At 35.5% G+C, this 21,235-nt stretch overlaps 18 protein-coding genes and 1 pseudogene across 19 annotated transcripts; 4 read left to right on the plus strand and 15 right to left on the minus strand.

Annotated features, from left to right (window-relative positions):
- Nucleotides 1-79: 79 nt before the first annotated feature.
- Nucleotides 80-1,282, minus strand: TVAGG3_0446700 (adenosylmethionine-8-amino-7-oxononanoate transaminase (BioA) family; the record flags this gene model as incomplete). The annotated part of the gene is made up of 1 exon (XM_001293712.1): nt 80-1,282. The coding sequence occupies one exon, from the start codon at nt 1,280-1,282 to the stop codon at nt 80-82; it is 1,203 nt and encodes a 400-aa protein (XP_001293713.1).
- Nucleotides 1,283-1,297: 15 nt separating this feature from the next.
- Nucleotides 1,298-1,981, minus strand: TVAGG3_0446710 (ATP-dependent dethiobiotin synthetase BioD; the record flags this gene model as incomplete). The annotated part of the gene is made up of 1 exon (XM_051234434.1): nt 1,298-1,981. One exon carries the CDS (start codon nt 1,979-1,981, stop codon nt 1,298-1,300), a length of 684 nt encoding a protein of 227 aa, XP_051104164.1.
- A 10-nt stretch (nt 1,982-1,991) lies between these two features.
- TVAGG3_0446720 (BioY family) lies at nt 1,992-2,546 on the minus strand (the record flags this gene model as incomplete). Its single annotated transcript, XM_051234435.1, has 1 exon — nt 1,992-2,546. A coding segment is annotated over one exon (555 nt), but the record flags the coding sequence as incomplete, so codon positions are not given.
- A 333-nt stretch (nt 2,547-2,879) lies between these two features.
- TVAGG3_0446730 (iron-storage protein family) lies at nt 2,880-3,182 on the minus strand (the record flags this gene model as incomplete). The annotated part of the gene is made up of 1 exon (XM_001296233.1): nt 2,880-3,182. A coding segment is annotated over one exon (303 nt), but the record flags the coding sequence as incomplete, so codon positions are not given.
- Nucleotides 3,183-4,057: 875 nt separating this feature from the next.
- TVAGG3_0446740 (dienelactone hydrolase family) lies at nt 4,058-5,104 on the minus strand (the record flags this gene model as incomplete). Its single annotated transcript, XM_001296234.1, has 1 exon — nt 4,058-5,104. The coding sequence occupies one exon, from the start codon at nt 5,102-5,104 to the stop codon at nt 4,058-4,060; it is 1,047 nt and encodes a 348-aa protein (XP_001296235.1).
- A 371-nt stretch (nt 5,105-5,475) lies between these two features.
- Nucleotides 5,476-6,369, minus strand: TVAGG3_0446750 (PSP1 C-terminal conserved region-containing protein; the record flags this gene model as incomplete). The annotated part of the gene is made up of 1 exon (XM_001296235.1): nt 5,476-6,369. One exon carries the CDS (start codon nt 6,367-6,369, stop codon nt 5,476-5,478), a length of 894 nt encoding a protein of 297 aa, XP_001296236.1.
- On the minus strand, nt 6,366-7,304 carry TVAGG3_0446760 (DNA polymerase III family; the record flags this gene model as incomplete). Its single annotated transcript, XM_051234436.1, has 1 exon — nt 6,366-7,304. One exon carries the CDS (start codon nt 7,302-7,304, stop codon nt 6,366-6,368), a length of 939 nt encoding a protein of 312 aa, XP_051104166.1.
- On the minus strand, nt 7,304-7,582 carry TVAGG3_0446770 (cyclic-di-AMP receptor family; the record flags this gene model as incomplete). Its single annotated transcript, XM_051234437.1, has 1 exon — nt 7,304-7,582. One exon carries the CDS (start codon nt 7,580-7,582, stop codon nt 7,304-7,306), a length of 279 nt encoding a protein of 92 aa, XP_051104167.1.
- Nucleotides 7,583-7,599: 17 nt separating this feature from the next.
- TVAGG3_0446780 lies at nt 7,600-7,919 on the minus strand (annotated as a pseudogene). The gene has a single exon. A coding segment is annotated over exon 1 (320 nt).
- Nucleotides 7,920-8,528, minus strand: TVAGG3_0446790 (thymidine monophosphate kinase (TMPK) domain-containing protein; the record flags this gene model as incomplete). Its single annotated transcript, XM_001295356.1, has 1 exon — nt 7,920-8,528. The coding sequence occupies one exon, from the start codon at nt 8,526-8,528 to the stop codon at nt 7,920-7,922; it is 609 nt and encodes a 202-aa protein (XP_001295357.1).
- Nucleotides 8,529-8,952: 424 nt separating this feature from the next.
- TVAGG3_0446800 (glutaminase) lies at nt 8,953-9,838 on the plus strand (the record flags this gene model as incomplete). The annotated part of the gene is made up of 1 exon (XM_001295355.2): nt 9,104-9,838. The coding sequence occupies one exon, from the start codon at nt 9,104-9,106 to the stop codon at nt 9,836-9,838; it is 735 nt and encodes a 244-aa protein (XP_001295356.1).
- A 9-nt stretch (nt 9,839-9,847) lies between these two features.
- On the plus strand, nt 9,848-10,036 carry TVAGG3_0446810 (amino acid carrier protein family; the record flags this gene model as incomplete). The annotated part of the gene is made up of 1 exon (XM_051234438.1): nt 9,848-10,036. A coding segment is annotated over one exon (189 nt), but the record flags the coding sequence as incomplete, so codon positions are not given.
- Nucleotides 10,037-10,712: 676 nt separating this feature from the next.
- TVAGG3_0446820 (protein of unknown function (DUF4298)) lies at nt 10,713-11,018 on the minus strand (the record flags this gene model as incomplete). Its single annotated transcript, XM_051234439.1, has 1 exon — nt 10,713-11,018. The coding sequence occupies one exon, from the start codon at nt 11,016-11,018 to the stop codon at nt 10,713-10,715; it is 306 nt and encodes a 101-aa protein (XP_051104169.1).
- Nucleotides 11,019-12,734: 1,716 nt separating this feature from the next.
- Nucleotides 12,735-13,181, minus strand: TVAGG3_0446830 (transcription elongation factor; the record flags this gene model as incomplete). Its single annotated transcript, XM_001307959.2, has 1 exon — nt 12,735-13,181. A coding segment is annotated over one exon (447 nt), but the record flags the coding sequence as incomplete, so codon positions are not given.
- A 164-nt stretch (nt 13,182-13,345) lies between these two features.
- On the minus strand, nt 13,346-14,251 carry TVAGG3_0446840 (tRNA-dihydrouridine synthase; the record flags this gene model as incomplete). The annotated part of the gene is made up of 1 exon (XM_001307958.1): nt 13,346-14,251. One exon carries the CDS (start codon nt 14,249-14,251, stop codon nt 13,346-13,348), a length of 906 nt encoding a protein of 301 aa, XP_001307959.1.
- A 225-nt stretch (nt 14,252-14,476) lies between these two features.
- On the minus strand, nt 14,477-15,062 carry TVAGG3_0446850 (Baf family-related transcriptional activator / type III pantothenate kinase; the record flags this gene model as incomplete). The annotated part of the gene is made up of 1 exon (XM_001307957.2): nt 14,477-14,866. One exon carries the CDS (start codon nt 14,864-14,866, stop codon nt 14,477-14,479), a length of 390 nt encoding a protein of 129 aa, XP_001307958.1.
- A 300-nt stretch (nt 15,063-15,362) lies between these two features.
- Nucleotides 15,363-15,776, plus strand: TVAGG3_0446860 (BioY family protein domain-containing protein; the record flags this gene model as incomplete). The annotated part of the gene is made up of 1 exon (XM_001307956.1): nt 15,363-15,776. One exon carries the CDS (start codon nt 15,363-15,365, stop codon nt 15,774-15,776), a length of 414 nt encoding a protein of 137 aa, XP_001307957.1.
- Nucleotides 15,777-16,314: 538 nt separating this feature from the next.
- TVAGG3_0446870 (penicillin-binding transpeptidase) lies at nt 16,315-18,366 on the plus strand (the record flags this gene model as incomplete). The annotated part of the gene is made up of 1 exon (XM_001307955.1): nt 16,315-18,366. One exon carries the CDS (start codon nt 16,315-16,317, stop codon nt 18,364-18,366), a length of 2,052 nt encoding a protein of 683 aa, XP_001307956.1.
- A 1,219-nt stretch (nt 18,367-19,585) lies between these two features.
- On the minus strand, nt 19,586-21,214 carry TVAGG3_0446880 (metalloprotease M41 FTSH family; the record flags this gene model as incomplete). The annotated part of the gene is made up of 1 exon (XM_001307954.1): nt 19,613-21,214. The coding sequence occupies one exon, from the start codon at nt 21,212-21,214 to the stop codon at nt 19,613-19,615; it is 1,602 nt and encodes a 533-aa protein (XP_001307955.1).
- Nucleotides 21,215-21,235: the final 21 nt, after the last annotated feature.

Here is a 21,235-nt window from a genome sequence, read left to right on the forward strand (position 1 = left end):
TATTCCTTTCCAATTATTATAAGTAAATTATAGCTTAAATTTAGCTAAAAGAAAAAGCCCTGACAAGCAGGGCAAAATTTTATTTATTTTCAAACCATTCCTTCATAGTCCTCATTACTTTTCTAAGTTCATCTTCGCTAATTACATAGGGAACCATAGAGTAAATGTATTTCACAAAGGGTCTTGCAAAGACTCCCCTTTCGTAGGCGAACTCTTGGAAGCCTTCTATGACCTTGCCATCCTTTACTTCAATGCAGACGCAGGCTCCCATGATCCTAACTTCTTCAATCTTGTCATGAGTGAAGCCTTCCATCTCTTCTCTTTCAATTTCTTCAATCCTCTTTATCTTTCCCATGAAGTCCTCTTCTTGGAATATTTCAAGACACCTTGATGCCACTGTGCAGGCTAGGGGATTTCCCATAAATGTTGGTCCATGCATGAGGGCATGCCTTGGGTTATCATCGTAAAAGGCATCGAATACCTTCTTGTTTGTAACTGTGGCAGCATGACCCAGGTAACCTCCTGTAAGGGCCTTTCCCAAACATATTATGTCTGGTAGGACTAGGTCTGCCACAAATCTGTTACCAGTCCTTCCAAAGCCTGTTGCGACTTCGTCAAAGATAAGTAGGACATTGTGCTTATCGCAAAGTTCCCTTGCTCTTTCTAAAAAAGAAATGTCATACATCCTCATTCCACCAGCACCTTGTAAAAGTGGCTCAACTATAAAGGAGTTTAGCTTGTCGCCATATTTTTCAAAGGCATCTTCAAGTGCTTGGATTTCAGTTGGAATATTTACAACATACTTGCTCTTGCCATAGGCTTCTAGGACAAAATGGTAGTCTTCATCGTCACCAACTTCCATAGTCTTGAAGGTGTCCCCATGGTAGGCATGAGTCAAGGCAAGTATCATGGTCCTGCCTCCTTCTCCCTTGTTCATGTAGTATTGAAGGGCCATCTTTAGGGCAACTTCCACTGCCACAGATCCCGAGTCAGAGAAGAAGGGATAGTCCAAGTCCCCTGGCAAAAAGTCCTTTAATTGGTTGGAAAGTCTTTCTACTGGCTCGTGAGTTAGCCCTCCCAACATGACATGAGAAAACTTCTTCACTTGGCCTATAAGAGCTTCATTTATTTTTTCATTTTTGTAGCCGTATATTGTAGACCACCAAGATGAAACTGAGTCAATCATTTTGTTGTCCTCAGTGTAAAGGTAAACCCCCTTAGCATCTACAACCTTATAGGGGGGCTTCATATTCTTTAACTGTTCGTATGGATACCAAATCATTTTATATAGTAGCTCCTATTCATAAATCTCTCTTAGTTTATCAATATCTATATCCAAGTCCTTGTCGCCCTTCTTTACACAGGCTAGGACTTTGAGGCCCGACATATGCTTGCACATTTTTATGTTGTCCTCTTGCAGCACATCTCCCGGAGTAAAATTGTTAAAAATTATTCCCTTGACCTTCATTCCCTTTTCCTTCATGTAAAAGGCTGTCAAGACAAGATTGTTTATAGTTCCAAGGCCTGCATCGGCAACAATGATAGAAGAAAGCTTTGCCTTCTTTACAAAATCCTCTAAATAAATTTCTTCATCATCAAACCTTAGTGGACAAAGAATCCCTCCAGAGCCTTCAAGAGTAATGTAGTCGTATTTTTTCTCTAAGTCCCTAAACTTTTCCACTACATAGTCAAGATTCACGGGATTGCCCTCGATTTGAGCTGCCAAGTGAGGAGAGTAGGCCTTGTCATAAACGTAGGGACACATTTCATTAAGATCTTGGTCTATACCTACTAGTTCTTTTACAAATTTTGCATCACCAGGTATGAGATTTCCATCAGCATCCTTGTCGTTTCCACTCATGGCAGCTTTATAGTATGCAGATTTTTCTCCTGCCTCGTGAAGCTTCTTCACAAGAAGTCCTGCCACATAGGTCTTTCCAATTTCAGTTCCCGTTCCTGTTACAAAAATATTCTTACTCATTTCTTCTCCTTTAATTATATGACTTGTTAATAATTGGAATTAATCTCTTGCCAAGGAAGGCACCTAAGAAGCACAAAACAATGTCCCCTGGGATTGCAAGCAAGAAGCAATAAATTATAATTGCCTTAACTCCAATTGGTGATCCAAGATAAAAATTGCTGATTAAATAGTAATAAATCATGCCAAAGCTATAAACTATGGCAAGGCCAGCAAAATTTGCTTTAAGAAGTCTCTTCATATCAGGTCTCTTATCTTTGTTTGCAATCTTTCCTGTGACATAAGCACCAACTGCAAAGCCTATTATGTAACCAAAGGATGGCTTAAATATATAGGCAAGACCACCGCCTTCAGTAAATACTGGTAGACCCATAAGACCTAATACTATGTAAACAACAACTGCTGTGGCACCAAGTTCTGGTCCCAGCAAAAGCCCCGCCAACATGGTAAATAAAAGTTGTAGGGTAAAGGGTAAGACTGGAATGGGCACCCTAATAAAAGTTTCCACAACAATAAGGGCAACAAAAAGTGAACACATCACTAGGTCTCTCGCTTTTAAACTTTTCACATTAACCTCCAAAAATTTTATTAGTAAATAAATTTACTTTAAATAAGTTATCATTTTACTTTTTATTTGTCAACTATATATTTCTTATAGTTAACCTTATCTTTGTGGGCTTATATTTCCTCCTTTGCGCTATAATACAAGTCAAAAGCTAAAAATTTTATTTGCTATTAATTTAAATTTTTATAAAAAAAAGATACCCCTAAGGGTATCTCCTAAAATAAATTTTTAATTATCTCTTCCAAGTTCTGCATCGAAGATATAAAGTCCAGACCAGCTTTCGTTAATTCTTTCAAGTCTTTCGATAAGTCCTCTGAAGTGATCTTCTTCTTCAACTTGTTCATCAACATACCATTGTAGAAGTGAAGTAACTCTGTGGTCATTTTCCTTTACTGAAAGATCGTAAAGATCGTTGATTCTCTTTGTAACTTCTTTTTCGTGTTCTAATGCAGTCTTGAATGTTTCTGTAAATGTACCAAATTCAGTTTCTGGTTTATTAATTCCTTCAAGATCAGGTCTTACATCAATTGCAAATAAGAATTGTCTTAATTTTTCAGCGTGTTCAAGTTCTTCTTCAGCTTGTTTGTCAAAGAAGTGAGCGAAACCGTCCATGCCCTTATCTTTAACATAGTTTGCCATAGAATAATAAATATATCCTGATTCTACTTCAAAATTGTATTGGTCAATTAGTCCTTTTATTAATTTACTTTCCATAACTAAAAACCTCCCAGTTTTTTTATTTTCTTTATAAGCTTATCACTTCTAAATTTATGTTACCCCACAAATATATTTCTAAACAATTTATTTTAAAATTCCTAGATTATCTATAGAAACTTTTATATTATCCTTAAATTTAAACTCAATCTTGTTTATCTCATCTAAATTCAAATTGTTGTTTTTATTTTTAAAGTCTCCTAGTGGGATTATAAGGGTTTGAGGTGCAAACCTCTCATAGTAATCATCTTCAAGACAATCAGCTTTATATAGGCAGGATTTTGTCATTGGTATAAGCTTTTTATAATCACTAAGGCTTAGGGTCGAAGTATTCCCCCAAGTGTCTTGGATTTCTAAGTCAATATCTCCTCCAATATCTTCGAAGTTTAAATTTTCCATATCAAATTGTAAAAATCTGCCCCTTGGAATTTTTTCTGTGAACCTTAAAACGTAATTTGAATTTTTATTTGTATCAATAAAAACCCCTGTCGTCTTTGAATTTTTTTCTCCATATTCGTGACTGTCTTCATAAATTTTTGCCAAGTTAGAAAAGTTTATGATTCCACCAGGGAAAGATGTTGTAGTGATGTCGTAGTCCTCTTCAAAGTCTGCTAGCTTTATGAAATCCGAATCCATATATCGAGTATAGTAATTTGTCGCTGGAAGGTCACTATAATTATAAGGTCCTTCCTTAAAGATTTCCCTGTTGTAGGTTTTGCCAAAGACATTTTCCAAGAAGTTTAGGGTGTAAGCTGAAAGAATTTCTCTTTGCTTCTCACCATCTAATAGTTCCTTCCTGTTTAAGAAAAATCCCTCGCCTGGGTCGGAGTCAAAATCCCCCAAAGTTTATTGAAATTGCCATGGTTGGCATAGCCAACATAGAGTCCAGCCTTAAATTTGTCCTTTTTACCAGAAAAAAATACATTGTCATAGAGGAGCATACCTTCGAAACCATCTACGTCGGCATCATTTGTTCCGCCAATGGTAAAATAATTTACATCTCTTAAAATTAAATCCTTTCCACCTGGTTGATATTGGTTGTAGGTTGGGGCAACAGTAATTATCCCCTTGATGTCAAAGTTATAATTGTGAGTTAGCTTGCCATTATCTGGATGTAGTTTGAGCTCGTTAAAGTTGTAGGCAATTGCTACTGCCTCGCCACCTCTTGAGTGACCCATTAGGGCAATATTGTCCTTGTCGAACCTATTGTAAAGGACACTATACTTTGTCCTATTCCTCTTAAAAATATTTTCCATATTCTCAAGTAGGAGGACCGCCCTTGCATCATTTTCATTCCCAAGTCCAAAGCTCATAAATCCATTTAACATATTCATGTCGACAGATACCACGGCTATCCCCCTCTTGGCTAGGTAATGGCCTAGATAGTCATATCCAAGATAATTTTTTGTTGTGAGCCTGTGGTTGCCATGGACAACAAACAAGACTGGAGCCTTCTTTAAGTCCTTGGGTGCATAGATTCTTCCCTTTACTTCGGTCTTGTTAAGCCCCTTGCCAAAGAACTTGTCCCTGATCTTTTTTGTATTACCAGAATAGGATACAAAGCCCCTTAGGTCTACTGGTTTGGCCTCATAATCAATGACTTCAACCTTATACTTTTCACTTTTGCCTGCAATTTTATTTTTTTCTCCATCAAACTTGTAAATTTCTCCCGAATCAAAACCTGGAAATATCATAAAATAAATTGCAGCACCCAAAATTATTCCACTTGGAAGTAAAAATAAAAGTGCCATTTTCTTCTTGTTCCTTGTAAAGGAAATTAAGGACTTCGAGAATGTCACAAGAACTATGAAGGCTAGGGCAATAAAAATTATTTCAAAATATTCCATGTCAACATAGTAAAGGCACTGGTCATAAAAATACTTCAAACTCCAAAGGAGTATGGTATAGATGGCAAGGTTCTTTGCCCTCACCCTCTTTATAAGTAAAAATCCAATTTTTAAAAGTTTCCAAATAATAAAATAGGCAAAATAAAATAGGACTGATAGACCTAAGAATGCCAAGCTCTTTGGAATATTAAAATCAGATATATAGTAATAAAAAAAGGTGGCAGAAAACAAAGATATTATTGCCACCATTATAAGGACAAAGCCATTGGCCCTGCCAAAATGTCTCTTAAAAAAACTATTTATTTTATTGGATAATTTAACTAAAAAATTATTTATTTTCATATCAAAGGGGATAAGACCTTATCCTATCCCTAATCCCTCTCTAATTCTACTAATTCGCTTTCGTCGTACTCTTCAACATTAATTGATCTTGATCCATCTATAAAGGACCTGTTAAACTCACGAGTCCTCTTGACTTCAGAAAGTTCCATATAGACAGTTTCCTTCTCATCATCAACTTCAAACATAACCTTTACAAGCTCTTGTATTGTATAAGTTGAGACGACTGTACCCTTTCCTCTTTCTGTCTTGACAATTTCCCCAAGTCTTGGCATCCTCTTGTTAATACATTCGTAGCCATCTTGTTCGTATTTTAGGCAGCACATAAGCCTGCCACAAATTCCAGAAATTTTTGTTGGGTTAAGACTTAAATTTTGGTCCTTTGCCATCTTAATTGAAACTGGCGAGAACTCACTTAAGAAAGTTGAACAGCAAGTTGGCCTGCCACAACATCCAAGACCACCAACAAATTTAGCCTCATCACGAACTCCAATTTGTCTAAGTTCTATTCTCGTCTTAAAGATTGCCGCAAGGTCTCTAACAAGGTCCCTAAAGTCAACCCTTCCGTCAGCTGTGAAGTAAAATAATAATTTGGACCTGTCGAAGGTATACTCACAGGATATTAACTTCATGTCAAGTCCATGTTCTTCCACCTTTTGATCGCAGATTATTATTGCTTCCTTGGCCTTATTTCTATTTTCCACATTGATATTCTTATCTTCATCACTTGCAAGACGAAGCACAGGTTTAAGCTCTCCCTTTATGCTTTCCTCTTCCACTTCTTTTAAAAGTTCAACTGCTCCAAACTCAAAACCCCTCACAGTTTCAACAATTACATAATCTCCAATTTTTAAATCTATATCAATGGGATCGAAGTAATAGATTTTTCCGGTTCTCTTGAACCTTACTCCAGCTATTTCTATCATCTAACTCCCCCTAAATCTATTAAAAGCTTTTCTATATTTAAATCAAAATTCACATTTTTTCCCTTGCGTCCCAAGGCATTTATAAGTGCATCATAAGAATTGATTGCCCTATCAATTGAAAGGTCTTGGAGCTTCAAAAGGTCTAACTTGTCTATGTTTACCACTAAATCTTCTCTGCCTGTTTTCATATAAACTAAGTCAAGATACCAAATTATCATGAAGTTTAAAATGTCATTAAAGTCATCCTTCTTGTCCTTTAAAAACTTCATTTCATCAAAGATAAATTCTGTCTTTCTAATAATCCTGTCAATCATATTTATTATATCTTCTCTCTTTGAGAGGAATTCGGGATTTTCAGAATATTTTATGGCAAGACTCACGTCTCCATTGGAAAGCCTAGAGAAGAGTTTGGCATTTCTAGGAGAAAGCTTCCTTGAAAGCAAAAATTCTTCAAGCCTATCTTGTGTAAGGTCTTGAAATTTCAAAATCCTACATCTCGAAATAATTGTTGGAAGAATATTTCTCATATTGCTTGAAATTAAAATTAATATCAAGTAGTCCATGGGCTCTTCCAAAGTTTTTAAAAGGGCATTCTGTCCCTCATCTGTAACCTGATCAAAGTCATCAATAATAACAATCTTGTGGCTTCCAGAAAAGGGCTTTGAAAATGAGTTTTCGATTATCTCTTCTATATCTTGTTTTTTTATTGCGTCTTTTTTTTGCACCACAAAAAGGTCTGCATCTTCGAAGTCATCAATCCCACTAAAAAATCTTATCCCTTCAGGGGCTTCCCTTAGTATTGCCCTGGCAAAATTTTTGGCATGAGAAAATTTACCTATGCCCTTGCTACCAGAAAAGAGATAGGCATGGCTATAGGACTTGTTGATGAGGTCTCCCTCTAGGCTATTTATTACGGATTTATTTTCTAAAAACATTAAATTCTCTTTGATTCTTCCAAATCAACTACAAAAATTGTAGCACCAGAAACCTTGAAGTCTCCTTCTTCCATATGGACATCTTCAGCTTCTGTTTCTTCTTTAAAGATTTCATAAATCTTGTCGATTTCACTTTCCTTGCAACCTAACAGAAGGGTTGTGTTGCCAGCTTTAAAAAATCCCCCAGTTGAAGAAAGCCTTGTTACATAAATATCTTCATCTAAAAATCTATCTATAAGTGCATCAGTATATTTTTCTTGCACTATTGCAATCATCATTTTCATATTATCACCTAAAACCTTTTGAAATCCACTACATTAGTTACAAAAATTGTCGCTCCTCCAACCTTAACTGTGATTGGAACTGGGATCATAGCTTGACCAGGAATATTTACTGGTTGGATAGTCCTCTTTACTTCTCTTGTCTTGGAGTTCTCTTCAAGGATGCTCATAAACTTGTCAAGCCCTTCATCTTCTATCCCTGAAAGGATAGTGACATTTCCAGCCTTTAAAAATCCACCAGTGGAACTAATTTTTGTAACCTTAAAATTATTTTCATTGAGATTTCTTATTAGATTTTCGCTGTCCTCATCTTGGACAATTGCGATTATAAGTTTCACAAAATCTTCCTTTCTTTAAGAATCTTCATACAGTCGCCGAAGACTTCTTCAATAGTCTGATTTACATCTATAAAATAATAATTTCCTTCTTTCTCTAAATCGTTGTAGTAGTCCCTGACCTTCTTATGGAAGTCATCTCCCTCACATTCTAACCTGTCGTAGCATGCTTGATCCTTCCTTGTCAAAGTAGAATTATTAGTCCTAAATATAAAGACAATGTCTGGATTTTTGCCACCAGTTGCAAAGTCATTTATTGCCCTAATATCTTCTAACTTTTGTCCTCTTGCATGGCCTTGATAGGCAAGGGATGATAGGACATACCTTTCACAAAGCACAGTAATCCCATCCTCTAGGGCAGGAATAATTTTTTCATAAGTATGTTGGGCTCTTGAAGCAGAATAAAGTAGGGCTTCTGTCCTCATGTCCATTTCATTTAAGTCCTTATCTAGGATTATGTCCCTAATTTTTTCTGAAATCCTAGTTCCACCTGGCTCCCTAGTCTTTATAGTTTCTATATTATTTTTTATTAGTTCATCATACACTAAGTTGCAAATTGTAGACTTGCCAGATCCGTCTGGACCCTCAAATGTTATAAAAACACTCATTTAACTACCTCAATCTCTTCTTCTAAAAGTCCAATGACTTCTATTCTTTCTTCTAAAAATTCATCTATTTTATTAATTATTTCGTCACTTATAACTTCACCAAAGGACACCAACAAGAGCTGACAATTTCCCGTCAAAAATACTTTGCAAGATTCCAACAAGTATTGCATTGACTATAAGAATTAATAGAATAGATCCATAACTGTACTTTCTCAAAAAATCATCCCCTTAGATTTTTTATAAAAATATTTTATCACAGTTCATTTTGATTTTGTAATTTCTCTACCAACTCGAATAAATTGTTAAACTAAAAAAATATTGATATCGATTTCATTTTATTGTACAATTAACTTCCAGCTAAATAATAAGGAGGTGAATTATGTTTTTTAAAAAAAGAAGCTATAATAGAAAAAATTGAAAAATCCATAAAAAAGAGTGAGATATTTATTGGAGAGGGCGAGCTAGCAACTTACATACCAGAACTCGCCAATGTTGAGCCAAATGGATTTGCCTTATCCATTGTAACTACAACAGGAGATGTTTACAACTTCGGTGATGTGGATACTGTTTTCTCTATGCAATCTATTTCAAAGGTTATATCACTTATAATGGCTTTAAAAGATAACACTATACAAGATGTATTTGAAAAAGTTGGAACTGAACCAACTAAATACAAGTTTAATTCTCTAATACCAATAGATGACAAGCCATCTAATCCATTAATAAACGCTGGTGCCATTACAACAGCATCGTTAATAGTGGGTAAGGACGTGGACGAAAAATTCCAAAGAGTTCTTAATATGGTAAAAAAATTATCAAATAGCGACAAGATAAGCTTCCTAAAAGAGGTCTATACTTCTGAAATGGAAACTACTGATGTCAATAAGTCAATTGCCTACTACCTAAGGAGCAAGAAAATTTTCTCATTAAATGCTGATGAAGTATTGGACTTATATATAAGAAATTGTTCCATAGGAATTAATGCAACTGAATTAGCTAATGGTGGTTCGGTTCTAGCTAATGGTGGTTCTGATCTTGTGACAGGCGATGAAATGGTTTCAAAAGAAGCAGTTAAAATTGTCCTTGCACAAATGGCATCCTGCGGTATGTATGAAGAGAGTGGCGAATTTCTTCTAAACGTGGGAATTCCATCAAAGAGTGGCGTCAGCGGAGCTATACTTGGTATTGTACCTGGTAAATGTGGAATTTGCACTTATTCTCCAAGACTTGATGAGTCAGGAAACTCAATCCGTGGCAAGAACCTTTTGAAAATCTTGTCAAACGATCTAAATTTAAACATATTTTTATAAGGAGTAATTATGGAAACTATAATTCAAACTATTCACGACATAGGAAATTTACTTGGGCAGAAAATGTATGCTGATGCCTTCTCAATGACCACTGGTCTTTTGAGTGACACTATTTATACATATCTGCTTATACCACTACTACTTGGAATTGGACTTTTCTACACTTTTAAAATCAAGGGTGGTCAAATTAGTTGTATTAATATTCTTAGGAAAGATCTCTGTTGGTGTTTATAATGACTATATGAAACAACTTAAAGAAGGAAAAGATCCTGTATTTAACCCAGGCGATGTAAAAGAACTTAAACCTTACATGGATAAAATCACTGCATGGAATAAAAAATAAAAATCGTAAATTGTAGTGTGTACCCTCTTTACTTGGTAAACCAGTAATGAGGGTATTTTTATATATAAGAAGCTATTACAAAATCCCAGTCTAGTGTATAATAAGAATACGAGATACATAAAGGAGGAAGAAATGAAAAAAATACTTGGCTCTCTAGTGGCAAATGCCTTGTCATTCTACCTGCTAGACCTAATTTTTAAAAATATATACTTTGACAAGGGAAGTGCCTTTGTGTCAATGGCAATAATCTTTTCACTGGTTAACCTTACAATAAAACCAATCCTAAAGGTTTTATCCTTCCCAATTACGCTCTTAAGTCTGGGCCTATTCTCACTTGTTGTTAACGCAGTGGTCCTTAACCTTGCCTTTAGCCTTGTGCCCACAGCCCACATTGGAAGCTTTGGGACAGCCTTCTTAGCATCCATAGTCCTAAGTTTTATAAATAATGCCATAAGAGAATTTATAAGCAATAACTTTAACTAAAAATTTTAAAATAAGCCGCAGGATAAAAAAATCCTGCGACTTATTTATTTAACGATATTTAATTACATCAGTTGCAAGCTCAAGCATTTCAATGGCAAGGTTGAAGTTTTCGCCAAAGAGGTCAAAGACAGCATCTTCAGAAAGGACTCCACAGAGAAGGTCTTCTGGTAACTCGCCCTTGTCATACCTTTCTAGGTCATCAAAATATTCTTGAGAGCTGTAATAATTGCTAAGCTTCATATATTCATCTTGGTGGTCAGCAAATTTTTCAATTGCAGCCCTTAGTTCTTCAATCAAATCATTGTGATCATTTAAAATCTTTTCCATCTCACTAATTCTCTTAACAGGATCCATAACATCCTCCTTTATAAAATAAGAAAAATTCCTTTGCATTTATGATTATAATATAAAATTTTTGTCAGTGGAGAAGATTGCAGAAATTTAACCTAAGCTTAACAAAAATAGCTGACCCATAAAGGAATCAGCTACAAAAATTTATTTTATTAATCTTCCATTAAATACTTTACTACTACTGCTGCCATGGTCTTGGCACATACTATCATAGCATCTTCTCTTATATCAAACTTTGGATGGTGGTGTGGGTAGGGTGCATCTTCTTTTTTTGCTCCAACGTAGTAAAAACAAGATGGTCTTTCCTTTGCATAGTAGGAAAAATCTTCTGATGGTGGTTGTTGCCCTCCATCGGAAACTTCTTTTACTTCCTTTATACTTGCATCCTTAATAGCATTTACTAGAAGATCTGTCATGACTGGGTCGTTGTAGAGGACTGGGTAGTCGCTTTTACATTCTACTTGGACTTCCATACCAAAGGTTTCACCAATTCCCTTAGCAATTCTTTTTATTTCTCTTTCAATTGTTTCTCTAGTATTTTCAGACATAGCCCTGATGTCTCCAACTACTCTAACTGAATCCTTGATTATGTTAAAGCTTCCTGTCCCTTCAAAGGAACCAATTGTGACAACTCCGTTTTCAAAGGGAGACAACCTTCTTGATACAATAGTTTGAACTGCTGTGACAAAGTGTGAAGCTGCAACTATGGAGTCATTTGATAAGTGGGGCATAGATCCGTGACCACCTACCCCCTGGAAATTGATGGCGAACTTTGACCTACCTGTTTGGGTATTGCCCTTGTGGTATTGAACTACTCCATAGTCCATTGATGACATTATGTGGATACCAAAGACATTGTCCACTCCCTCAAGGACTCCTGCTTCAATCATTTGCTTTGCTCCTCCTGGAGGTGTCTCTTCTGCGTGTTGGTGGATAATTACAATCTTACCCCTTAGTCGGTCTTTCTTTTCTAGCAAGATGTCTGCTAATAGCATTAAGTAGCCTGTGTGGGCATCGTGACCACAAGCGTGCATTACTCCTTCATTTTTTGAGGCAAAGGGAAGTCCCGTCTCTTCATGAATTGGAAGGGCGTCAAAGTCTGCCCTAAGTCCAATAGTCTTGCCAGGCTTACCTGTATCAATGACAACCCTAAGTCCATTACCCCCCATATTCTTTGTTACTTCCACGTCCTTGTCCTTGTAGTAGTCGGCGATGTATTTCGCAGTCTCAAACTCTTCGAAGGAAAGCTCTGCGTTTTCGTGAATGTGACGACGGTGGTCTACCATCTCATCTTGTCTCTTATCTATCTCGTCAAAAATCTCTTTAAGTAACATTTTCTCCCCCTCTTTATTTTTTATTTTATTAAATTATACTCCTAAAAATTTGTATTTTAAAGGGACTAGAAAACTAGCCCCCACTTAATTTTATAAATTTTTAAACTTAGTCTGCCTTAAAGAATTCTACTCCTGCTGTGAAGATATCTTCAAGTTCCATATCCCTAATGTTTTTGAAAGTATTCTCTACAAATCTTTCGCTGTGTCCCATCTTACCAAGAATCCTTCCGTCTTCTGACATAAGTGCTTCAACGTTTAATACTGAACCATTTGGCGCATCTTGGTAGCAAATTGCCACTTGTTCCTTGCCCAATATTTCTCTAATAGTTTCTTCACTTGCAATAAATCTTCCACAAATTTCGTACTTGATAATTCCATCTGGAACTTCAACTTCAACTACATCCCCAGCACGGTTGCCAATAAGTTTTGAACCAACTGGTGATTCGTTAGAAATTTTTCCTTCTAGTGGGTCTGCTTCTGCCGAACCAACAATTGTGTACTCGTCTTCTTCCATTGTGTCAAGTTCTCTAACTTTTACACTAGATCCAATGTTAACAACATCTGTATTTAAATCTTTTTCATCTATAATTTTAGCATTACGAACCATCATTTCAAGCTTAGCTATTCTCTCTTCAACTTGTGCTTGTTCGTTTTTAGCTTCGTCATACTCAGAGTTTTCAGAAAGGTCACCATAGCCAAGAGCTACCTTAATTCTTTCAGAAACTTCTTTTCTTCTAACTGTTTTTAAATACTCAATTTCATTTTCAATTTTTTCTAAACCTTCCGGTGTAAAAAATATATTTTTTTCCAAAACTCTCTCTCCCTCAATCATATAAAAAATAAGGCGTCAGCCGCCTTTAACAAAACCTTTTAATCTAAGCCATTATAATTTATAGGTAGCTAAATGTCAAGAAGATTAAGTGAATAGAAGACTTCCATCAACTTTTTTAATTTTATAAAAAAATAAACTCTGCCTAGCTTGAAGAGTTTAAAAATTTAAATTTTATCTCTAAAGTTACTTATTATTTTTAAAATCTCTTCCTTGTCCTTTAAGTTGTTTAGCTTGTTCCTAACTTCTTTAGAGCCCTTCATGCCCTTAAAATATTCTGCATATACCTTTCTCATTTCAAGTATGCCATGCTTCTCTCCCTTGTAAGAAATTTTTCTTTCAAGCTCATCAATCATTAAAAGTAATTTTTCCTTGTCACTTGGCTTATAATAGTCCCCAGTTTTTATAAGTTCTTCGATTTGATTAAAGATGTAGGGATTTCCTATTGCACCACGACCTATTGCTAGTCCATCAACCTTGGAGTAATTTATTTTTTCTATGGCATCTTCTGGGCTGTCAACGTCTCCATTTCCTATGACAGGGATTTTTACATTTTCCTTTACTTCTTTTATGAAGTCCCAGTCAGCCTTGCCTGTGTAGTATTCTTCTCTCGTCCTTCCGTGAACTGTGACAAAGCTTGCTCCTGCCGCCTCAATATTTTTTATGGCCTTCATGGAAGATACTCCACCGATTCCCTTACGGACCTTTGCAGTTACAGGCTTGTTAGAATTTTTTACAACAGACTTTACAATATCGTAGACCAATGATGGGTTACTTAAGAGATGGGAGCCTGAATTATTTTTTACAATCTTTGGTGCAGGGCAGCCCATATTTATATCTACATAAGAAAAGTCGTAATCATTTAAAATTCTTGCAGCTTCACCCATGACATCTGGGTCACTGCCGAAGATTTGGACTGCAACTTTCTTCTCTTTGGGAGATATGTCCAAGAGGTCTATAGTTTTTTTGTTTTCATATACAAGTGCCATGGCCGACACCATTTCAGTTACAGTTATGTCTGCACCCTTTTCAGTAGCCACTTCCCTAAAGGCTATGTCTGTATAGCCTGCCATGGGAGCTAAAATCTTTAACAAAAAATCACTCTCAATCTATTCCTTCAAGTTTGTTGTTCTTTTCATAAATAATTTTTAAACCTTCAAGTGTCAAAAATTTGTTAATAATAAAATTATATTTTGAATCCCTAGTTAGCATTGTTGAAAAGCCACCAGTTGAAATAATATTAGTGTCTTCTTCCTTCCAGTTTAATTCTTTCAATAGCTTTGCAACAATCCCATCAATCATTTCAGTGTAGCCGTAGTAAAGTCCCGCTTGCATTGCACCAACTGTGTCAGCTTGAATAACTTTTTTGGCGCAATTATTTTTATCTTAGGAAGCTTTGAAGTCATCATGAAAAGAGCTTCAGCAGAAATTCCAATCCCTGGCATGATAAGCCCCCCAAGATAATTTCTTTCTTTATCTACAACACAAAAAGTCATGGCAGTTCCAATGTCAACTATAATTGATTGCTCGCCATAAAGTTCTATAGCTCCAACGGCATTGACAATTCTATCTGCTCCAACTTGCCTTGGATTATCGTATTTAATGTTAAGTCCAAGTTCAAGGTCTGTGCTTACAACCATTGGACTCTTGTTAAAATATTTTATAATCATAGAAGGAAGTGTGTGCATAAGGTTTGGCACAACCGAAGAAATAATGACGTCTTCAATATCTTGTGGATCTATGTTGGCATGAAGAAGAGTATTTATAAAGATAAGACCATACTCGTCAGATGTCCTAGTCTTCACAGTGGAAGTCCTAAAATCATTGACAAGCTCACTTCCCTTAAAGACACCCCAAGTTATGGAAGTATTTCCTACATCTATTACTAATAACACTTTTACACCTCTATTTAACAAATTGTATTCATTATATATTTTAAGACAAACACTTTCAACTAATTTATTTTCTTTAGATTGATAAATTAAGTCTTCAAATAAATAATTAGGTTAACCTTATTGACACTTAGGTAAACATTGTGTAAGATATCTCTGGAGGTTAAAAATGAAAATAAAAACAAAAGACATAACAAAGATCGCACTTTTAGTAGCACTTATAGCAGTGGGAGCTTTTATTTCTATTCCAATTGGACCTGTTCCCTTTACACTACAAAACTTTTTTGTATTTATGGCTGGACTTTTACTTACACCTTTTTACGCAGGACTTACAGTTTTTATTTACGTCCTACTTGGGCTAATTGGTGTGCCAATTTTTGCAGGCTTAACTGGAGGCTTTCAATCTGTATTGAAACCAAGCTTTGGTTTCTTAATTGCTTTTATAATCGGAGCAGCATTTATATCTAAGTTTGCTCACGGCGAAAAAAACTTTGGAAAAATTATGGTGGTCTTAGTTCTTGCAGAAGTTATCTTCTATGTAATCGGACTTCCATATATGGACTACATCTTAAATGTTGTCATGGGTAAAGGCATGGACATTTCAAAAGTTTTTTCTGTTGGAATGATTCCTTTCATTATACCTGACATTGTAAAGGCTATAGTAGCAGCTATCATTGCCCCAAGAATTTTAAAGGCAATCAAATAATTTAGTTCATAATTAATAGAATAATCTCGAAAGAACCTCGCTTCGCAGCGAGGTTTTTTTTCATTTATATTTATAGTTATATGCTAAGAATTCTGATATAATAACAAAATAGGAGGTTGTTATGAAAGACAATAGAAACAATAAACCTCGTGGAATGATAAAACTTTCAAGCGTAATAAAAATACTTTTCTTAATTGTTGTGGCCGCAATTATTATTTTAGGCTCACTTGTCACATCAATTGTGTTAGGTATTTTTAAAAAAGCTCCTGTAATAGATCCATCAGAATATAGGTCACAACTTTCTGAAACTTCTAGGATCTATTCAAGTGATGGAAAGCTAATTGAATCACTTGTCTCTGATCAGTTTAGTGAATTCGTTCCCTACGAGGACATACCTAAGAACTTAGTAAATGCAATAGTGGCAATAGAAGACGAAAGGTTTTTTGAACATAGTGGCGTTGACTACAAGAGAGTCGCTGGTGCTATAGTTCATGACTTGAAAACTAGGTCTTTTGAACAAGGTGCATCAACTATAACTATGCAACTTGCCAAAAACTTATACACTTCCTTCTCAAAAAGTGTAGTGAGAAAAATAACTGATGTTTACTATTCTTATCAAATAGAAGAAAAACTTTCTAAGGAACAAATCCTTGAAGCTTACTTAAACTCTGCAGGCTTCTCCAAGGGAACTGTGGGAGTCCAAACTGCTGCAAAAACTTTCTTTAATAAAGACGTTTCAGAGCTTGACCTTGCTGAGTGTGCCCTTATAGCTGGTGTAACAAACCTTCCAGAAAAGTACACTCCTTACAACACAAAAGAGATAGAAGACTCAGACGACTTAGGAAACATTGAAGTTGTTCTTCTTCCAAAAAATGAAAACTCTGAGCCAAACTCTGACAGGATTATAAAAATTGCCAAGAACTTAAACGAACTTGGACAAGTTGATAACTTTGATTTAATTCAAATTCAAAACGATATGCTAGTTCCTGTTAAGGCTGTCTTTAATGAAACTTCACGAGAAAGACAAAGACTTGTATTAAAGAGAATGCTTGCTCAAGGACTAATTACTAAAGAAGATCACGACAAGGCTTTAAACGAAAAAATTGAAATCAACATTGGCTCTCGTAAGGAAAGTGGAATTTCTTCTTTCTATACAGATGTTGTTCAAAAGAATGCTATAAAAATTTTAAAAGAATCTGGATATACAAAAGAAGAAGCTACAAACAAACTCTTTAATGGAGGTCTAAAGATTTATACTCCAATGGATATAAATATGCAAAGAACTCTTGAAGAAGTTGTTTCCAATCCAAAATATTATTATGGCGGCTTCACAGACAAGAATGGAATCATCCAACCACAGGTTGCGTCTGTCATCATCGACCAAAAAACTCACGAAGTTAAGGCCCTTGTTGGTGGTAGAAATGTAAGTGGAGGTAGACTTTTAAACAGGGCTCTTGTTCCAAGACAACCCGGATCATCAATTAAGCCTATTTCAGTTTACCTTACAGCTCTTAACAACGGAGCAACTGCAGGTGATGTTTACCTAGACCAAAGGATGCCAGAAAAATTATTCGGCCATTCACCTAAGAACGCAGGCAACCACTACCAAGGTTGGACAACTATAAGAAATCTTCTTCGTCAATCATCAAACGTTGGTGCCTACCAAGTTGCCAGAGATATTTCTGCCGATAAGGATGCAAAAGTAAATAAAAATTCAACATATTCTAAGGTATACAACGATGAAGAATCTCTTAATAAGATGGTTGATACCTTAAAATCAATTGGAGTTTCTACAATAGTTGAAAAGAAGGACAACCCAACATGGAACGACATAGACTATGCACCTCTTACACTTGGCGGTATGAGTTATGGAATAAGTCCTTTCGAAATGGCTGGTGCCTTCACTGCAATTGCCAACGAAGGAAAGTATGCCAACCCTTATGTAATTACAAAAATCGAATCAAGCACTGGTGATGTAATTTACCAAGTTAATCCTAAAGAGAGAGAAATTACCACTACACAAAATGCTTACATCTTAACAGATATGCTAAAGGATGTTGTAAGACGTGGTACAGGTAGAAATGCCTCCTTCCCTGGTCAAGAAGTTGCCGGCAAGACTGGTACAACAAGTGACAAGAAGGACGTTTGGTTTGTTGGTTACACTCCTTACTACACTTGTTCAGTTTGGATTGGTAACGACAAAAATCAAAAACTTGCCTTTGGATCAACTCAATCAGCTTATCTATGGAAGCAAATTATGAGATCTGTTCACCAAGATCTTGACAGCAAGAAGTTCGAAGAACCTGAAGGTATCTACACTAAGTATTCAGGTGGCAGAAGAGAAATCTTTGCTGACGGAACTAAGCCTCACTATGTTAACAAGTACGGCTTCTACAGAGCTTCTGAAGAAAAGAATAGAGAAGATAAGAAGCTTGACAATAATAACAATAGCAACAACAACAACAATAATAATGATGACAAGAAGAAAAGAAAAAAGAAATCATCAAACAACGAAAACAACAGCAACAAGTCAAAATCAAGTAGAAAGAAGAAAAAATCTTCTAAGTCAATTATTAATAATGAGAATTAAAAAGGATCTAAAATATCTGTTGGTGAGTAAATCTCTAACATATATTTTTATGTCTTGAATTGTCAAGTCAAGTGCAACTCACTTGAATGATATACTTCATAAGGGGTTTTCCAATTTAAACATTTGCGAGGTCTCAAATTAATTTCTTTTACCTTTGATTCAATATACTCATCTGTTTGATCAATATCTTTTGTTTTAGGGAAATACTCTCTAAGCAATCCATTTGTATTTTCCTTTGTTTCTCTCTGCCAAGTGTGATGTGGAAATGGAAAATAAAATTCAACTAAATTTAGTTCAATACTGATTTCTGGATGCTTCGAAGATTCTTTTCCTCTATCTGGAGTTATGCTCTTTAATGGTTGTTTTTTTAATAGTGTTATTATAGCATTTTTAACTTATGTAGAGTTTTTCTTTGTAATTTTCTTGCAAAGTAAATATCTGCTCTTTCTATCAGTTAATATGACTATACAAGCTTTACCTATTTGTCCTAATACAGTATCAGCTTCCCAATCTCCAATTTATTCTCTGTCTTTAGCTACTTGAGGCCTTTCTGTAATTAGATTGCTTATTACAATTTTCCCTCTTCTTTCTTCATAGTTCTTTGTATGGCGACTTTTCCCTTTGTGCCTAACCTTTCATATAACAGCTCTATTTCTATGAGATATCCCAGGTTCGTCAAATAAACCGTCATAGATTCCTCTATAAATGGTGTTATAGCTAATCTTGTAACTAAAACCTTCCATTTTTAATCGCTCAGAAATTTGTTCTGGAGACCATTGATGATTGAGAAAAAGACTCACGTTAACGAGTCCCCCCCAATATTTGACATAGAGCCAAAAACTGGAGCACGACTCCATTTTTTTATTGCAAGTTTTTATAACTACACATATTATTTGAAATTTTAATTTTTAATTATATTTTCATTCACAAATCATCTTTATAAAAATATTATTTGAATTCAAATCTTATATTCATTTTTCATTAATTAAACTCAAATACATTTAAAGAATTATATTTTCGGTCCATATTATGTAATTAAAATTCAAAAATAGTATTTTAATAAGCAAGTTTTAGTTCTTAATTCATTTATTAGGACTTGTTACTTAAGGCTAAATTAATTATTTTATCAACTAAACAAATCAATAGTTTTAAAATTTAAAATCTATTACACATAATTTAAACTCTCCAATGACATAGCTATTAAAAATTGACAACGAAAAAAGCTCCTCTCGGAGCTTTTTTCGTTTTATAAACTTTCACTATCTTCTGAATCTTCCTTATTCACTTCATCCTTCTTATCATTCTTGTGGATGAGTTCTTTCGCTTCATCGGATAAGTCATCTTCATTTATCGTGTCATCAAGGTCAATTGATTCTTCATCAAGCTTTTCGCCATTAAAAATTTTTTCAAAGTCCTTGGAGTAAATTGTTTCCTTTTCTAGAAGGGCATCTGATAATGCAAGCAACTTGTCTAAGTTATCACTTAAAAGTTTCTTACACTTTGTATAAGCCTCGTTTATAATTCTTGTAACTTCATCATCAATTTCTGCTGCAGTTCTTTCAGAATAATCTCTTGAACGTCCCAGATCCCTTCCTATAAAAACTTCATTTTCTGATGAATCATAATTAATTGTTCCAAGCTTTTCACTCATTCCATAGTGGGTTACCATAGCACGAGCAATTTTTGTAGCCCTCTCAATGTCGTTTGATGCACCAGTTGAAATATCATCAAGGACAAGGGACTCGGCAACTCTTCCTCCAAGAAGAGATACAATGGAAGCTTCCATCTTCCTCTTTGTCATAAAAGAAACATCGTCTTCAGGTAGGTACGCAGTAAAACCACCAGCCATTCCCCTTGGAATAATTGTAATCATGTGAACTGAATCTTCTTCTGGAAGAAGTCTTGATACAATTGCGTGACCAGATTCGTGAACTGCTGTTAGCTTTCTTTCCTTCTCTGAAACAACACGAGACTTCTTTGCAGGACCTGCTTGGACCTTTATTGATGCTTCATCAACATCTTCCATCGAGATTGCATTTTCGCCACGTCTTGCAGCAAGTAGGGCTGATTCATTCATTAGATTTTCAAGATCTGCTGGAGTAAAGCCTGATGTTCTCTTTGCAATTACTTCAAGATTTACGTCATCAGCAAGCTTCTTGTCCCTAGAATGAATTTTGAGTATTGCCTTTCTTGCACGAACGTCCGGCTTGCCAACATAAACTGTCCTGTCAAATCTACCTGGTCTTAGGATTGCTGGGTCAAGTATGTCTGCCCTATTTGTTGCAGCCATAACTATAACACCTTCGTTAGTTCCAAAACCGTCCATCTCAACAAGAAGTTGATTAAGAGTTTGTTCTCTTTCATCATGGCCTCCGCCAAGACCCGTCCCTCTTTTTCTTCCCACTGCGTCAATTTCGTCAATAAAAATTATACAAGGCGCATTTTTCTTTGCAGATTCAAAAAGGTCTCTTACTCTTGATGCACCAACACCAACAAACATTTCTACGAAGTCAGATCCACTCATTATAAAGAAAGGAACTCCTGCTTCGCCAGCAACAGCCTTTGAAAGATAAGTTTTACCAGTTCCTGGAGGACCTACTAATAGGACTCCCTTAGGTATTCTGGCTCCCATATCTATAAATTTCTTAGGATCTCTTAAGAAGTCAACAATTTCTTCCAGTTCTTCCTTTTCTTCTTCTAAGCCTGCAACATCCTTAAACTTAACTAAATTTTTGCCATCTTCTTTGTTAATTAATTTTGCCTTACTCTTGCCGAAAGAACTCATCTTTCCTCCGCCACCAGTTTGTTGCATCATCCTGTACCAGAAGAAAACAATTAAGACAAACATAAGAAGGGTTGGAACCCACTC

Source organism: Trichomonas vaginalis, chromosome V (genome assembly GCF_026262505.1).
Source record: "Trichomonas vaginalis G3 chromosome V, whole genome shotgun sequence".
In the NCBI taxonomy this organism is placed as follows: domain Eukaryota; phylum Parabasalia; order Trichomonadida; family Trichomonadidae; genus Trichomonas; species Trichomonas vaginalis.